This window comes from Stomoxys calcitrans, chromosome 4 (genome assembly GCF_963082655.1).
Source record: "Stomoxys calcitrans chromosome 4, idStoCalc2.1, whole genome shotgun sequence".
Classification (NCBI taxonomy): Eukaryota; Metazoa; Arthropoda; class Insecta; order Diptera; family Muscidae; genus Stomoxys; species Stomoxys calcitrans.
Window position 1 is genome coordinate 101,487,700 of NC_081555.1, and position 18,406 is coordinate 101,506,105.

The 18,406-nt window shown below is 35.5% G+C and overlaps 1 protein-coding gene across 1 annotated transcript in view; it reads right to left on the bottom strand.

Annotated features, from left to right (window-relative positions):
* Nucleotides 1–13,812, bottom strand: part of LOC131996994 (uncharacterized) — a 43,814-nt gene extending 30,002 nt beyond the window's left edge. Inside the window, exons 1-2 of the mRNA XM_059367218.1 lie at nucleotides 13,487–13,812; nucleotides 11,676–13,104 (exon numbers count right to left, since the gene is read on the bottom strand). Coding sequence (XP_059223201.1) covers nucleotides 11,676–13,104; nucleotides 13,487–13,696 — 1,639 coding nt within the window. The 5' untranslated portion in view covers nucleotides 13,697–13,812. The remainder of the gene's footprint in view (nucleotides 1–11,675; nucleotides 13,105–13,486) is intronic.
* Nucleotides 13,813–18,406: the final 4,594 nt, after the last annotated feature.

The window sequence follows — 18,406 nt, forward strand, 5'->3', positions numbered from 1 at the left end:
ATGACATGCCTCAGGGAGGCATTTTATGGCCACTGCTTTGGGTGACCGCCATAAATAACCTATTACGGATGATGACTAAAAAAGTATTTGAACCCGTCTACTACTCCGACGAATTTTTAACACTTCTAAGGGGCGAGGATCCGAACCACCTATATAGAAGGGCAGAAATTGTCTTCCAGATGGCATACGATTGGGCTACACCCAGGTGGCTCAATGTTAACCCAGTGTATACTGGAATATGCCTGTTCAATAGAAAGACGGAGCCCGGCCAATTTAACGCACCACATTTCCTCAATAAAACGATTTCGATATCTGACAAGGTCAAATACTTAGGAGTGATATTGCATTGGCAACTTAGTTGGAAGTGTCACATTAAGGAGCGTACTGAGAAGGCTCACATATGTTGGGTATGTAGACGGGCCGTAGGCTCGGGCCTGGCTCTACAGAAGCGTGATAAGACCAATAGTTACTTACGACTCAGTGACTTGGTGGACTGCTATGGAGAAAAAGTGCCACGTTAGGACCATGCAACAAGTTCAGAGAAAATGTTGTCTTGGCATAGGCGGAGCGATAAAAACCAAGCCCACAAGAGCACTCGAAACTATTCTAGATATCCGATCCATTGACATACAGATTAAATGTGAGGCAGCCACTGCGGCTATGAGTCTTAAGGCAATGGGAGAATCGATTGAAGATAGGAGCAGCGACGATAGGAAACCTGAAAGGAAAGGAAGTGGTTTCTGGATACGTGAAACGAGACTTGAAGTCGAGCGCGAGGCACTGCTGCCAGCATCACAGTCTTGGACTGACGGAACCCTCGCATTGTCATCTGGAAATTCATGTTACACGGATGGAACAAAGCTAGAGGATAGATATGGCCAGGGGGTCTACATTCACAACCCAAGGACTGAGATCTGTTTTAGGCTGCCTGAACATTATACGGTCCTGCAGGCGGATATCACGGAATGCGTGAGGTGTTGTGGTGTTAACGCGAGGACGTCGAGTGTGAACATCTTTACGGACAGTAAAATGGCCATAAGGGCAATAACAACCAAGAGGATAAGGTCACGAACCGTCTTGATATGTAAGAAGGAGATTCCTTTCCTTCTCTGAGGATGGCACAATCCGCAGCGTTTGAGTGCCGGGTCATTACGGAGTAAGGGGAATGAAAGAGCAGACGATTTGGCAGTGAAGGCCAGAGATCTGGGTTAAACTGGGTTAACCCAATGCCTTTCGGGTCGACGCAGTCCGATTTAAGGACGTTGGCGACGAATGCGCATGTAACTCTGTGGAACAACGGAACGGTCGTTAGGACGGCAAAAACCCTATGGGGGGATCCAGATCGTGAGAAGACGAGGCTATTACTGCAAGGAAGTAAAAAGGAGGTCAGTATAGATAATGGTATCATAACGGGACACATAGGAATACGAGCTCACTTATGCAAAATTGGTGGGGCAAATTATGGCATGGAGGCCCCGCAGTTCATGTCCGCCTGACGCTATATGCCTGAGTTCGAATCCTGGCAGGAACATCAGAAAAATTTTTAGAGGTGGTTGTCCCCTCCTAATGCTGGCGACATTGGTGAGGTACTTTGCTATGTAAATAGTTCACCCCAAAGAGCTGTCGCTCTGCTTCACCCCGTTCGGACTCGGCTATAATAAGGAGGTTCCTTATCATTGAGCTTAAAATTGAATCGGACAGCACTCATTGATTTGTGAGAAGTTTGCCCCAGTTCTTTTAGGCAAGTTTAAGTGATGTCATGTTTAGGGCATGTGTGGAAGATGATGAGACGTTGCAGCATTTCCTATGTTATTGTCCGGCTTTCGCGGCTAACAGACACCGGTACTTAGGTGGGGACATGAACCAACTTAGGGGAGTGCTATGGAAAACAATTAAAGATTTTGTAAGTAGCACGGAATTCCTAGAGTGAAATTTTCTTATTCGAGGTAACGTTTTTGTTTGTATTTAAAGCGCACAACAAGCCGTTTACTGGCGGTTTAATACCCGCACCCTCTTTTCAACCTAACCTAAACGAGAATGTCAAGACGACTAAGGATCTCAGAACAATTAATGATCAATACTTCGGTGTGTTAGAAACTGCTAAATGAGCCTGCGACCAAAAACACCATAAATGTGAGTCCTTTATTGTCACGATCTACATGTTCTGCTAAACGGAAAGACCTGACCCACATTCTTCGATCCTTATATCGACATTAAATGCAAACTCTACTGTCATAGACCTTTCTTTTGATTCCCCTATTAACACGATCGATCTGCGCGTCCGGTCCCTGATTCTGCCAAATGTGTATACCAGATTCGTAGCCAACTCCCAAAGAACTTTCATTTGATACCCATTTTGTGATTTGATACCCCTACATAATCGTTTTGGAGGTTTCTAAGGTTGGGGAGGCACCGTAGACACTTGAACAAAATTCATATAACAAATGTATGTGTGTGAAGTTAAATTCCGAATTTAACTAGCAGAGACACAAACCGCTTTGTTAACAGAGTGCGAGAGAGAGTAACAGAAGTATTAACAGAGATCCACTGAGGGGTTAGCAGAGCTCTGTAAATACTTAACAGAACCAAAAAACAAGAGAAATTAATTAAATTTCTTACTTTTTATCAATTTTTGCAAATATTTGTAAAAAAAAAAAATAAAACCATAACAAAATTTGGAGTAAAATATCAATGCTTTGAATCAAAAACACCAAATTAAAAATATCTACTACCGTAGTACTGAGAAAAATGAAAAATTTATAAAAAAAATATTCTGGGCAGGATTATGACCAATGGTCCTGGAGGACATCTAAGAATTCTACAAGGTACTACCATACATCGTTGGAAAGGTGACGATGTGTGCTTTCCAAAACATATCTTTATTCGAAAATCGAGCGGTTGGTTTTTTCAAATTCCTGTCTTTTTTAAAAAAATTCTGGAAAAAAATCGGGACAGGATAATGGCCAATGCTCCTGGAGGACATCTAAGAATTCTACAAGGTACTACCATACATCGTTGGAAAGGTGACGATGTGTGCTCTCCAAAACATATCTTTATTCGAAAATCGAGCAGTTGGTTTTTTCAAATTCCTGTCTTTTTTAAAAAAATTCTGGAAAAAAAATTTTGACAGGATTATGACCAACGCTCCTGGAGGACATCTAAGAATTCTACAAGGTACTACCATACATCGTTGGAAAGGTGACGATGTGTGCTTTCCAAAACATGTCCTTATTCGAAAATCGAGCAGTTGGTTTTTTCAAATTCCTGTCTTTTTTAAAAAAATTCTGGAAAAAAAATTTTGACAGGATTATGACCAACGCTCCTGGAGGACATCTAAGAATTCTACAAGGTACTACCATACATCGTTGGAAAGGTCACGATGTGTGCTCTCCAAAACATGTCCTTATTCGAAAATCGAGCAGTCGGTTTTTTTCAAATTCCTGTCTTTTTTAAAAAAATTCTGGAAAAAAAATTTTGACAGGATTATGACCAACGCTCCTGAAGGACATCTAAGAATTCTACAAGGTACTACCATACATCGTTGGAAAGGTGACGATGTGTGCTCTCCAAAACATATCTTTATTCGAAAATCGAGCGGTTGGTTTTTTCAAATTCCTGTCTTTTTTAAAAAAATTCTGGAAAAAAAATTTTGACAGGATTATGACCAACGCTCCTGGAGGACATCTAAGAATTCTACAAGGTACTACCATACATCGTTGGAAAGGTGGCGATGTGTGCTTTCCAAAACATGTCCTTATTCGAAAATCGAGCAGTTGGTTTTTTCAAATTCCTGTCTTTTTTAAAAAAATTCTGGAAAAAAAATTTTGACAGGATTATGACCAACGCTCCTGGAGGACATCTAAGAATTCTACAAGGTACTACCATACATCGTTGGAAAGGTCATGATGTGTGCTCTCCAAAACATGTCCTTATTCGAAAATCGAGCAGTCGGTTTTTTCAAATTCCTGTCTTTTTTAAAAAAATTCTGGAAAAAAAATTTTGACGGGATTATGACCAACGCTCCTGGAGGACATCTAAGAATTCTACAAGGTACTACCATACATCGTTGGAAAGGTGACGATGTGTGCTTTCCAAAACATATCTTTATTCGAAAATCGAGCGGTTGGTTTTTTCAAATTCCTGTCTTTTTTAAAAAAATTCTGGAAAAAAAATTTTGACAGGATTATGACCAACGCTCCTGGAGGACATCTAAGAATTCTACAAGGTACTACCATACATTGTTGGAAAGGTGACGATGTGTGCTTTCCAAAACATGTCCTTATTCGAAAATCGAGCAGTTGGTTTTTTCAAATTCCTGTCTTTTTTAAAAAAATTCTGGAAAAAAAATTTTGACAGGATTATGACCAACGCTCCTGGAGGACATCTAAGAATTCTACAAGGTACTACCATACATCGTTGGAAAGGTCACGATGTGTGCTTTCCAAAACATATCTTTATTCGAAAATCGAGCGGTTGGTTTTTTCAAATTCCTGTCTTTTTTAAAAAAAATCTCAAAAAAATTCTGGAAAGGATTATGGCCAACGCTCCTGGAGGACATCTAAGAATTCTACAAGGTACTACCATACATCGTTGGAAAGGTGACGATGTGTGCTTTCCAAAACATATCTTTATTCGAAAATCGAGCAGTTGGTTTTTTCAAATTCCTGTCTTTTTTAAAAAAAATCTCAAAAAAATTCTGGAAAGGATTATGGCCAACGCTCCTGGAGGACATCTAAGAATTCTACAAGGTACTACCATACATCGTTGGAAAGGTCACGATGTGTGCTTTCCAAAACATATCTTTATTCGAAAATCGAGCAGTTGGTTTTTTCAAATTCCTGTCTTTTTTAAAAAAAATCTCAAAAAAATTCTGGAAAGGATTATGGCCAACGCTCCTGGAGGACATCTAAGTATTCTACAAGGTACTACCATACATCGTTGGAAAGGTGACGATGTGTGTTTTCCAAAACATATCTTTATTCGAAAATCGAGCGGTTGGTTTTTTCAAATTCCTGTCTTTTTTAAAAAAATTCTGGAAAAAAAATTTTGACAGGATTATGACCAACGCTCCTGGAGGACATCTAAGAATTCTACAAGGTACTACCATACATTGTTGGAAAGGTGACGATGTGTGCTTTCCAAAACATGTCCTTATTCGAAAATCGAGCAGTTGGTTTTTTCAAATTCCTGTCTTTTTTAAAAAAATTCTGGAAAAAAAATTTTGACAGGATTATGACCAACGCTCCTGGAGGACATCTAAGAATTCTACAAGGTACTACCATACATCGTTGGAAAGGTCACGATGTGTGCTTTCCAAAACATATCTTTATTCGAAAATCGAGCGGTTGGTTTTTTCAAATTCCTGTCTTTTTTAAAAAAAATCTCAAAAAAATTCTGGAAAGGATTATGGCCAACGCTCCTGGAGGACATCTAAGAATTCTACAAGGTACTACCATACATCGTTGGAAAGGTGACGATGTGTGCTTTCCAAAACATATCTTTATTCGAAAATCGAGCGGTTGGTTTTTTCAAATTCCTGTCTTTTTTAAAAAAATTCTGGAAAAAAAATTTTGACAGGATTATGACCAACGCTCCTGGAGGACATCTAAGAATTCTACAAGGTACTACCATACATCGTTGGAAAGGTCACGATGTGTGCTTTCCAAAACATGTCCTTATTCGAAAATCGAGCGGTTGGTTTTTTCAAATTCCTGTCTTTTTTAAAAAAATTCTGGAAAAAAATCGGGACAGGATAATGGCCAATGCTCCTGGAGGACATCTAAGAATTCTACAAGGTACTACCATACATCGTTGGAAAGGTGACGATGTGTGCTCTCCAAAACATATCTTTATTCGAAAATCGAGCGGTTGGTTTTTTTCAAATTCCTGTCTTTTTTAAAAAAATTCTGGAAAAAAAATTTTGACAGGATTATGACCAACGCTCCTGAAGGACATCTAAGAATTCTACAAGGTACTACCATACATCGTTGGAAAGGTGACGATGTGTGCTTTCCAAAACATATCTTTATTCGAAAATCGAGCAGTTGGTTTTTTCAAATTCCTGTCTTTTTTAAAAAAATTCTGGAAAAAAAATTTTGACAGGATTATGACCAACGCTCCTGGAGGACATCTAAGAATTCTACAAGGTACTACCATACATCGTTGGAAAGGTCACGATGTGTGCTTTCCAAAACATATCTTTATTCGAAAATCGAGCGGTTGGTTTTTTCAAATTCCTGTCTTTTTTAAAAAAAATCTCAAAAAAATTCTGGAAAGGATTATGGCCAACGCTCCTGGAGGACATCTAAGAATTCTACAAGGTACTACCATACATCGTTGGAAAGGTGACGATGTGTGCTTTCCAAAACATATCTTTATTCGAAAATCGAGCGGTTGGTTTTTTCAAATTCCTGTCTTTTTTAAAAAAATTCTGGAAAAAAATCGGGACAGGATAATGGCCAATGCTCCTGGAGGACATCTAAGAATTCTACAAGGTACTACCATACATCGTTGGAAAGGTGACGATGTGTGCTCTCCAAAACATATCTTTATTCGAAAATCGAGCAGTTGGTTTTTTCAAATTCCTGTCTTTTTTAAAAAAATTCTGGAAAAAAAATTTTGACAGGATTATGACCAACGCTCCTGGAGGACATCTAAGAATTCTACAAGGTACTACCATACATCGTTGGAAAGGTGACGATGTGTGCTTTCCAAAACATGCCCTTATTCGAAAATCGAACAGTTGGTTTTTTCATATTCCTGCCCTTTTTGAAAATGTATCGAAAAAAAATTTTTTTGAGAGAGAATGTTGTTGTCTAGCCTTTCTGTTGTGTACTCTATGTCGCTCTTTTCAGTTACAAACATTGAATGTTAGAGCTTTCTGTAAAAATGTTAATTACATATAATCATATACATGGGAATGTATACTTTTCAACTCTGTAAAATAATTCATAAGTTTTCCCATAGAGGTCGCTTGTGTTATTAGCGTACTCGCATATTGCGTCTGCGCTGTTTACTTTTTCCACTTCTGTTCCAAGCTTTTTTGAACATAGTGTGAGGTGTCTATACTTTACTTTATCTAAAATGTAGAATTAATAACAAAGTTGTATCATATATTTTTTTATTGTTTGATAAAATGCTCTAGAATGTAAACCTTTTAAACTTAACAAACATTTTTTTATTAAAAGTTTTTATAAAAGCTCAGTCTTTCATGTTTAAAACTTAATGAATAGTAGATTTTTAAATGTTGGTCTCTTACAAAATATGTAAAACAAATTGTTATGAAAGTACATATTTTTAAGCTTTAAAAGACTTTCTCATTCAAAACAAAAAAATATATAATTTATATTCGGAAATTAAAGAAAGAAAAAATTAAAAATGTATGTGTATTTATTTTGGTATGCTTTGCAAAATAGGTTTTTTTGGTTTACTATGCAAACCAATTTTTTATAAAAGTTCAGTCTTTCATGTTTAAAACTTAATTAATAGTAGATTTATAGATTTTGGTTTTTTACAAAAAAATTAAAGCATATTGTTATGTTCCAATTTTGGTTTGCTTTGGTTTATTTTATAAGATTTCCGTCTTTTATGGTTTAAACTAAAAATATAATTTTTTTATAAAAGTTCAGTCTTTCATGGTTAAAACTTTTGGCGTTGGAGTTTTTCATAAAAAATGCAACAACCATTTTTTTGCGTTAAACACAAATTTCACAAGGGTGTGTAAGCACTCGTGCGTACCTATTTTTATGTACATACTCGTATATAGAAGAACACAATTTGGGCGAAAATTCATGTAACTATCAAGAAAGGGTAAATTTCAGAATTTGGTTGTTAAAATTAAATTTGTTTATAAGTTGTTTAAAAAAATGGAATTCATAGTTTTCATAATAATTACTGAAGATTTTATAATTATTTCTGTTAATGAATTTACGTAGGGAATAATTTTTGTGATAGTTTGAGAGCATGTTTCTTATTAATGTGCATTTGAATTCCAAAAAATTAATATTTGCATATATTTTATAATAAAATATTAGTGTTTCAAAAATTAAGTAGTTAAATTTAATAAAGAAGCTCAAGTATATATTAAGTAGCCATAAAATTATCCAAAAAAAAAAAACGAATTAAAGAAAAATGCAACCAAAGTATTTAAAAGCCTCTAAATAACAGCTGCAAATTCAGTTTTATGTGTCAATTGTTTAAGAGTCAAAACTAAGCATATCAAATAAAACATATATTAAATGAATCGATGCATGTTAAATGTGTTAAAGATTAGGCTTAAAGCTTGCCAAATACAACCATATCGGAAGAAAAACATGTATGGGAGCTTTATATACAGTAGAACCGATTTTCCAAGATAAATAGCGCTTGTGCCAATGAGAGTTATGTGAGCCAATAAGTAACATTTGCAAAATTTGGTGACAATCTGATAAAAAATGCGACACGTACTTTAATAACAAAAACACATTGACAGACAGACAAACAAAAACTGACAGACGGATGGACAAACAGACGGTCAAAAGGACGGACTAATAAACGTACAATCGGACTGACATGACCTGATGTAATATATACACAAGGTCATAATACCCTTTAGCACAGTAGAGGTGAAAAGTATCGTGAAAACCCAAAGTTTTAAAATGTTGCGCGCATTTCAGCATGAAAAACTCCTAGAAAAATGATTAAATGTTTAAATTGATTAAATTGTTAGTACGTAAAAAAAAACACACAGAAGCTTTGGACTTAAATTGAACGAAATAGCGGCAATTCACCCTTAATATATATGTCGTACTCAATTTTCGTGTACGACTGAGCGAAGTGTATGTCCATATTTTTCAGCATTATGTTCAAAATCGGGGTGATTATTTTAAATAATACCGGAATGATATAAAGTGGAATATTCGGCATTGGTTGTCAAATATTCGATTCTACATACATAGAAATGGGCGATAGGTAAAAACCCAAAAGGAATTTACCCGGTAAATTGGATAAATACCCGGGTATTTACCCATTTATACCCAAAATCTGGGTATTTATAATTTTGCAGATATCTTGGGTATAACAAAATTTTCCAAACAATTTTATATTCTTTGTTTATACACCCGACCTTCTAATCCCACAAAATCGGATTTTAGTTATATAAAGCCGCTATATAGACCGATCTCCAAACTTAAAGTTTTGAGCCAATAAATTGGTAATTTTTTATCCGATTGCGATGAAATTTGACACAGTGAGTTCTTGTAGACCCCTACCCATTTCTGTGAAGTGTGGTTCAGAATGGACTATATTTGGATATAGCTGCCCTATAGACTGATCGCCCGATATCCCGATATAGGGTATTGCAGCCATAAAAGATACAGTTATTACGCGAATTCGATGAAATTTGTAGGGGTTTACCAGAAAACATTGCGCCAAATTTCATCGAATACGGATAATAACTGTATCTTTTATGGCTGCAATACCTTATATCGGGATATCGGGCGATCAGTCTATAGGGCAGCTATATCCAAATATAGTCCATTCTGAACCACACTTCACAGAAATGGGTAGGGGTCTACAAGAACTCACTGTGTCAAATTTCATCGCAATCAGATAAAAAATTACCAATTTATTGCCTCAAGACTTTAAATCTGGAGATCGGTCTATAGAGCGGCTATATATAACTAAAATCCGATTTTGTGGGATCAGAAGGTCGGGTTTATTAACATACAAAATTATCAAAAATTGTTTGGAAATGTTGTTACGCCCAAGATATCTGCAAAATTATAAATTTCCAAAAAATGGGTATTTACCTAATAAATACCCAAGCGTTGGGTATTCACCTGGTAGAAACCCATCTCAAGATGTACATAAAAAAGTTTGATTATGTTCAAATACTTATAGTGCCTAATATTTCGATGTTGCAGCGGAACAGAATTGACATGTCTCAAAGTTGTCTTCATTTTTATAATAAAAACGAAAGCAACCGCCGCAGATCGGACGATCGCATGATTTGCAGAGATTTTCATCACAATAGGTCCCGCAATGAAGACATACTTTTGTCATGTCATCTGCACTCTCTAGCAGTACTTTTTTTATTAGGCCTCTGTAAATATTTGGGTCTTCTATGTCTTCTAGGTTTTTTTTGTTTAAAATTGCTTCGGCAAACTGGCACACATAAATTCCGCAATTAAAATTGTCTTTTTGACGACCATGTTTTATTTGCTTTGGCTTATATTCTAAAGCGTTTGTGTGTTTTTTGAAAGTCTTTAAAAATTTTTCAACATCAGAAAAATCTTCCCCTAGGGGGTTTAAGTAGGAGAATGTCTTATCAACTGTGTCGACATAAACAAGAGTAAAATGGCCTGGTTCAAATACGGGAATTAACAAAATGTCGAAGTTTTGCAGAGGTATCTGTATATTTGAATTCTGTGCAGTAAAAATATCTCTGCCTATTTCACAGCAAGTGGAAAAGGCATTTTTCGCTGAATTTTTTATTAATATTTCTATATATATATCAATTAAGTTGCTATATAACTCCTTTTTTTTATTTAAAGATTCTAATTCTATGAAATCTATAGTTGGCGCGTCTATTAATTCCGATTGCACGCTCGAATGAACATTTTGAAATTTAAGGGCTATATAGCGTTTGTCAAATTTGCGTGGTAAATTCTTAAAAGTTGACAAGATTTTTTCCAATTTCATTTGGCTGGTGATTTGTGACTGTACTTTTTTCGGAGTCCTCTTCCAAGTTTCTTCCTCCATTTTTAGGTTGAAAGCAACTGGTTCTGAAGTGTCACTAATTAGTGTTGAAAGAGCATCTTCAGCTTCAACTAGACGAGCTTGCATATAATTTATAGATAACCTTACATAGTCGGCAGGTTTTATGTTGCGCCTTCCATCCAATGTGATGTTTTTTTTAATATTGAAGTAACCCTCGACCGGACTATTGGAAATTCTTGTGTTTATATTATCTACAAATACGCCGACAATGTTTGTCCACAATGGAGTATATGGAACATATTTTTTTAGGATAACGTTTGCAAATTCTTCGGAATAAAAACTGTTTGTTTTGGTGGCGCTTTTTACTTCGGACTTAACTTCTTGAAATAATTTTGAACCCTCATAGAAAAACGGACTATTCTTATAGGTCGAGGGAAAAACAGACGTGGCAACGGACATGTGTTCTTCTTCCCAATTTTTATACGGTTCACCATCTACAAAATTTTTAAGGTTATCTATAGAGTATATCACATCGTCTGTTTCGGTTGGACTCAAAAGTACAACCAAAAAGCACCTTAGCCAAATGAAAAAGTCATCAATTTTTGAAATATTAATGGCCTTCCACACCTGCAGTTTATAGAAACTTGCAATTTCTTCGTCTTTTTGAAAAGCTTTTATGTCTTTTTCCACAATCCTAATAAAATGGGCGCAACATAGTTGTATAACGATAAACTTTGGATATTCATTTTTCTTGCATAAATAAAAGCATTGATCTATATAACCTTCAAGGGTTACACAGTTCCATGCCTTCAATATTGCATTAATTAGAACAGTGCTCCAATCTGTGCAAACACGTTTGCATATTGGCCATTTAAGCTTATTTGCAGCGCAAAAAGTCTCTAATGACATTAGAAAACGCGCGACACAGTTTGCATAGTGGCTGCATAAAAATCCTTCGGCCACTGGAAGCAACGTACCTCTCTTTTTCGGACCAGCATCGAGGTGAGCCACGAGAGAATACAAAAATACTCTTTTTGACTCGGGCTCATACTTTCTCATAATGCTCCCAGTGGCATCAAAAAATAATGTGTTGTGGCTAAGTTTCAGTAAAGCAAAATTTTTGGCTTGGAGAATTTCTATTGGCCGTTTGGAAATCAAATAAATTTCTTGTGGGAGCGCTACTTTTTGTATATATGTACGCCAATTTTTGTCTAAATACATTTTGCAAATATCGATGTGGCTGTCAGCATCTCTATCAATTGACCGCACTTGCTCAAATTTTATTCTTCTAGCTGCATCTTTCGATACGACTCCTTGGTCATTCCCTAGTGCCTTTAAATGCTTTGATTGCTTTATGAGTAATTTGTCTCGCCAGTTTGTTGGCCGCAGATATTTAATATGTTGTTTTGCTAACAATCTGCGAACTCCTCTGAGTTGATGTTTTTTGGCAGTTTTGGGGTGAGTGATTTCTAAACTGGAAGCGTACACAGTAATGATGCTATCGAAATCAATTACAAATTTATACGCCCCGCAACCACTTAAATAATACATACATTTGGCATAAAGAACTAGTTTTTTTTTGTGGAATTTATGGCTACTAAAATTTATTGGGCAGACATTATTAAAAATTCCAAATTTGGTCCTGAGAAGATCTTGCATGAAATTTAAATACATTTTTCGATTTTCTCTACTTCTTAATAAAAAGAGTTCTTCCTCTTTAGAGAATTTAATGTCACAATCTATTTTCTTGTACTTACATACACTTTGTTTGAAACCTTCAACTTCTGGAGATACAATTGTGGGTCGTTTGGTCGGCAATTTTGAAATTAAAATTTTTTTTCTTAATACATTGTATTCTTCTATAAGAGAATCGGAATCATTACTAACATTAATGGTGCAATTATGAGAAATATTTTTGTTTCTTGTTGAGCAAAAGTCAATATTTTCATAAAAAGAATTTGTTGAATTAACTGTTTTTAGCAAATAAGTTTTGGGTGTTGAAGTAATTTTTCTGGCGTCATCTTCATTCTCATTCATATTTCCTATTTCTTCGCTACCCAAAGGTTTTTCTCCTGACAAGACACATTCATTGTTACTTGGAAGATCCATTTGGTTTGTGCAACCAATATTTATTGATTGATTTTGAAAAGAACTTCTTCCTGAACATGTGCACTTTTCTGGGAATAAAATGTAGTCATTTTCTTGGTCCAAATACAAGTATGTATTTTCAAAACTGTCGTCCCCTGACAGAACCGAATATCTGTTATGGTCTTGAGTATCAGCTGGGTCGTCGCTTTCAATTTCCAAAATCGATAACATTGTGGAAAATTGTTCCAGAATTCCCTTTTTTTCACAGTATTCTCTAGCATTTTCTGTAATATCTTTAAGACTTGAACAAGTTAAGTCCTACGAATACACAAATAGTAAAGTATAACTTATTAGCATATATATGTTGTTATATATAAAATTTTTAAAGGGCTGCAGTATAACAATTAAAGTGGCGTTAAGGTCGTCCTGACCGAATCTTAAATCATATGCTTTGTATCAACAAAATTTTCTGAGGATAACTTTAAATAGTTTTACCCAATTCTAGGCTAATTCAAAAAGTGTGAAAACAAAATTAATTGATATACACTACTTAACACAACTTAGAAAGTTTATAGCAAATCGTAATAACATATCAAATAACAGAATGGAGAGAGATTTATAATTTTCAAAGGTTCAAGAATAGGATTGAAGTCTTAACAAAATTCGATTTGTTTTAAGTGGAATTTTGAGATAAACTTACCTCCCCCTTTGAGAAAATCTGACAAAAACAATAACATTGATTATTTACGTGCAGCAATTGCAATTGGTTGTTAGCAGTGTTACTGTTGTGCAAGATTTGAGCCAAAGTTGACTTTTTTTCGATTATGTTGCTTTTGTGCCAACGTTTTATCGTCTCACAATATGCCACACTTATTAGGGTTTTTGTGTACAACTCCACTCCTGTGTTCATTTACATCTTCATGGTACAGTCCCTTCGTCAATCCGAGTCTATAGCATTAACATATTGGTTTAACTTTACTTAATTTTATAATCTGTTGGTTTTAGGAGCTGTAGCATTCAAATTGGTGGACTGGTTAAAAAATTTTTATAAAATTTTTGATTTAAATTATCTTTTACCGGTCATTTTGACCGGCTTATCCTTTCTTGTGTTTTGCGTGCAAACAAAATAATTTTACTCACGCATACATTTCTAAGAAACTGTGACCACCGTTTCTCTAAATACTTAAAAGTAAACTCGGAAAAGAAAATCTAATTCAGGAATTCTGTTCTACTAACAAAATCCCTAATTACTTTCCATAACACGCTCCTCTAAGTCTGGTATTGTGGCGTCACTTAAGTACCGGTGTCTGTTAGCCACGAAAGGCGGGTAATAAATAATAACTTTTCAAAATGTCTGCTAAATAATTTAAGGCACTCGACAAACGTCCCAGGTCAAAAAAGCACAAAAAGATGCTTTTTTGCTTGAATAAACTGTACATAAAAAGCTCTAGCAATTGTATTGCACGTACATTCCATTTTCTGCGCTGACAGCTCAGATAGAGAGAGAAATGTTTAAATTGTTGGCAGACGAGAAGAAGCAATCGTCGAAAGAACCAATAAACATTAAGCAGAGAAAGCAATTTTGAGAACATTGCTCTCGCTGCATCCAGAAAGTAATTTTACTCTGTCTCTTTGCTTCTGAGAGATCACGCAATGTGCGTAATGTTGGTGTCAAAGCCATAGCTTCATTGTTATGGGCGCACACACGCACGCATTTCCACATTATTTCTTATGCTGCGGGCATCTGTTACACGTACACACAACATATTCAAGCGGCATAGAAAAATAAAGTGAAACATATGTGTGTGCTAGAGAACAGCAGCATGCAACCACAAAAATAAATGCCAATAAACATGAAGAGAATGGCTCGCTTTTAGCTCTGACTGCGAAAAAGAAACAAGCAACGTAACAGCAAAAGCAACCAAAAAATCAGAATAACTTTACTTAAATTCCTAAGCACGCAGTTTAAGCTATTACACACTAGCAAAGCAACATGAATCGATTTCAATTGCTTAACTGTCAGCATTTTGTTTTTTTTTTTTTGTATTTTTTTGCTTTAACTTTAAATTTTTCCTTAGGCTTTCCATAGTCCAGTAACTAAACTTCTATTGTAGACCTCAAGGGGACTTTTTTATAGGGAATTTTGACCACTATCCAGCAAAAAATTTTTAAAATTGGTCCAAAAACCAAGCCTAATCAACCAACTTAAGGGGGGATGACCACCTAGGGCCTTGAAATTTTGCACATGATCTCGCTAACATCTTACCTCTAACCATTAAAAATTTCAGTGAGATATCTTTAAACTGTAATGAACGGTAGATTTTTTACTATTTTTTTCGATTCTATTCTACTCTGCGGTGGTGGGCAAAGCAAAACCATTGCATCTAATCCTGGACATTCTCCTCTTGAAATCATCAAACTATTTATCGACCTGCTGTTAGATTATAACATGAGACCACCCACTTTTTCACTTTTCTTCACAACCAAATAAAATTGTGTAAAACATTTTGTCCAGATGATTTTTACAATACATACGGTATATTTAAACAATCCATACAGCTTCAATTTCATTTGTCTATTTCCGCCAAAATTGTTTAGAGTTTTAATATAATGAAAGTTATTAATTTTTTTAATAAAGTCTTCGTATAAAACACTTTTTTCAATATTTAAAAAATCTTTTATAGAAACGTTTTTTTTCTCTTTTAAATCCATATAAAATAGTTTCGCACTAAGGCGGAAAAGTGTTTTTTTGTTTTGCTCCATAATGAAACCTCACTTAACAAATGCTTTCACTAGAATGATTCTATTTCTTTTTTTGTTTTTTGTAACAACACCTACGTTGCGCAGGATTAACGCATGTCGCAGTTCAAAGAAGCTAATGGTGCAGCTTTTGCAATTGGAACGCTGCAAGTGAAATTTGCTACGCTCCAACATTTCCCCATGTTCTGCACTGACAGATCAGAGAGAGAGAGAGAAAGAGTTGTTTTGATTGCCGGCTGGCGAGAAGGAGCATTTGTCGAACGATAACCAATTAACATTTAGCAGACAGAGAGTAATTTTTCACTCTCACTCACGACCAATGGTCTTGCTTACATTGCATCTACTACAGTTAGAGAATTATTTCAAACTCTGAATGAACAATTGTACTCACGCACAAATAGTCAAAAAGCAGTGCCAATGCCTGTCATAGACTATGACTGCGGTGGGCCCAATTATTTGGCTATGTTTGCGTGAGTACAATTGTTTTGTCTACATGCGAAATAAAATTGCAAATTGCCTAACCTACAATATTATTCACCGAATGTTCGTGGTTTGTTTTATTTTCTGCTTGTGGAAAGAGAGCTCGCTCGTAACAAAAAAAAAACTTCTCTGCTGAGAGAAAAACCACAGGGTACCAATTTGGCCCTCGCTGGCCTAGACCAGGCATGGGCAAAGGAACTCTTTTGAGCATTTGCACTTAGCAGCTTATTCTCGTTTGGTGGATACTAGCTCTCTTTATACACGTTGAAATAGAAACAAACTACGTACATTATTAATTACTGATCAGGCAACATAAACACAAATAACGACGAATGAATGAAAACTCAATTTGTTCCTTACCAGAAATCTTTTGGAGATGCTTAATTTGGAAGCAAACACAGTCATGTTCAAATTGTAATGAGACATTTGCCCAATAAGTATATATCAATAGAAAGGCTCTCATCATTAAAGCCACAAGTTCAACCCAAAAAAAAACTCATTTGAAATTAATTGTAAAAAAATAACTATTTTCGAACCATTTTGTCATTGCAATTTTATTTTGCGTGTAGACCAAAACAACTGTACTCACGAACAGAGCCAAAAATATGTGTCCATGCCTGCCATAGATAAAGTAAAGTATAGACACCTCACACTATGTTCAAAAAAGCTTGGAACAGAAGTGGAAAAAGTAAACAGCGCAGACGCAATATGCGAGTACGCTAATAACACAAGCGACCTCTATGGGAAAACTTATGAATTATTTTACAGAGTTGAAAAGTATACATTCCCATGTATATGATTATATGTAATTAACATTTTTACAGAAAGCTCTAACATTCAATGTTTGTAACTGAAAAGAGCGACATAGAGTACACAACAGAAAGGCTAGACAACAACATTCTCTCTCAAAAAAATTTTTTTTCGATACATTTTCAAAAAGGGCAGGAATATGAAAAAACCAACTGTTCGATTTTCGAATAAGGGCATGTTTTGGAAAGCACACATCGTCACCTTTCCAACGATGTATGGTAGTACCTTGTAGAATTCTTAGATGTCCTCCAGGAGCGTTGGTCATAATCCTGTCAAAATTTTTTTTCCAGAATTTTTTTAAAAAAGACAGGAATTTGAAAAAACCAACCGCTCGATTTTCGAATAAAGATATGTTTTGGAGAGCACACATCGTGACCTTTCCAACGATGTATGGTAGTACCTTGTAGAATTCTTAGATGTCCTCCAGGAGCGTTGGCCATAATCCTTTCCAGAATTTTTTTGAGATTTTTTTTAAAAAAGACAGGAATTTGAAAAAACCAACCGCTCGATTTTCGAATAAAGATATGTTTTGGAAAGCACACATCGTGACCTTTCCAACGATGTATGGTAGTACCTTGTAGAATTCTTAGATGTCCTCCAGGAGCGTTGGTCATAATCCTGTCAAAATTTTTTTTCCAGATTTTTTTTAAAAAAGACAGGAATTTGAAAAAACCAACCGCTCGATTTTCGAATAAAGATATGTTTTGGAGAGCACACATCGTCACCTTTCCAACGATGTATGGTAGTACCTTGTAGAATTCTTAGATGTCCTTCAGGAGCGTTGGTCATAATCCTGTCAAAATTTTTTTTCCAGAATTTTTTTAAAAAAGACAGGAATTTGAAAAAAACCGACTGCTCGATTTTCGAATAAGGACATGTTTTGGAGAGCACACATCGTGACCTTTCCAACGATGTATGGTAGTACCTTGTAGAATTCTTAGATGTCCTCCAGGAGCATTGGCCATTATCCTGTCCCGATTTTTTTCCAGAATTTTTTTAAAAAAGACAGGAATTTGAAAAAACCAACCGCTCGATTTTCGAATAAAGATATGTTTTGGAGAGCACACATCGTCACCTTTCCAACGATGTATGGTAGTACCTTGTAGAATTCTTAGATGTCCTCCAGGAGCGTTGGTCATAATCCTGTCAAAATTTTTTTTCCAGAATTTTTTTAAAAAAGACAGGAATTTGAAAAAACCAACTGCTCGATTTTCGAATAAGGACATGTTTTGGAAAGCACACATCGTCACCTTTCCAACGATGTATGGTAGTACCTTGTAGAATTCTTAGATGTCCTCCAGGAGCATTGGCCATTATCCTGTCCCGATTTTTTTCCAGAATTTTTTTAAAAAAGACAGGAATTTGAAAAAACCAACCGCTCGATTTTCGAATAAAGATATGTTTTGGAAAGCACACATCGTCACCTTTCCAACGATGTATGGTAGTACCTTGTAGAATTCTTAGATGTCCTTCAGGAGCGTTGGTCATAATCCTGTCAAAATTTTTTTTCCAGAATTTTTTTAAAAAAGACAGGAATTTGAAAAAAACCAACCGCTCGATTTTCGAATAA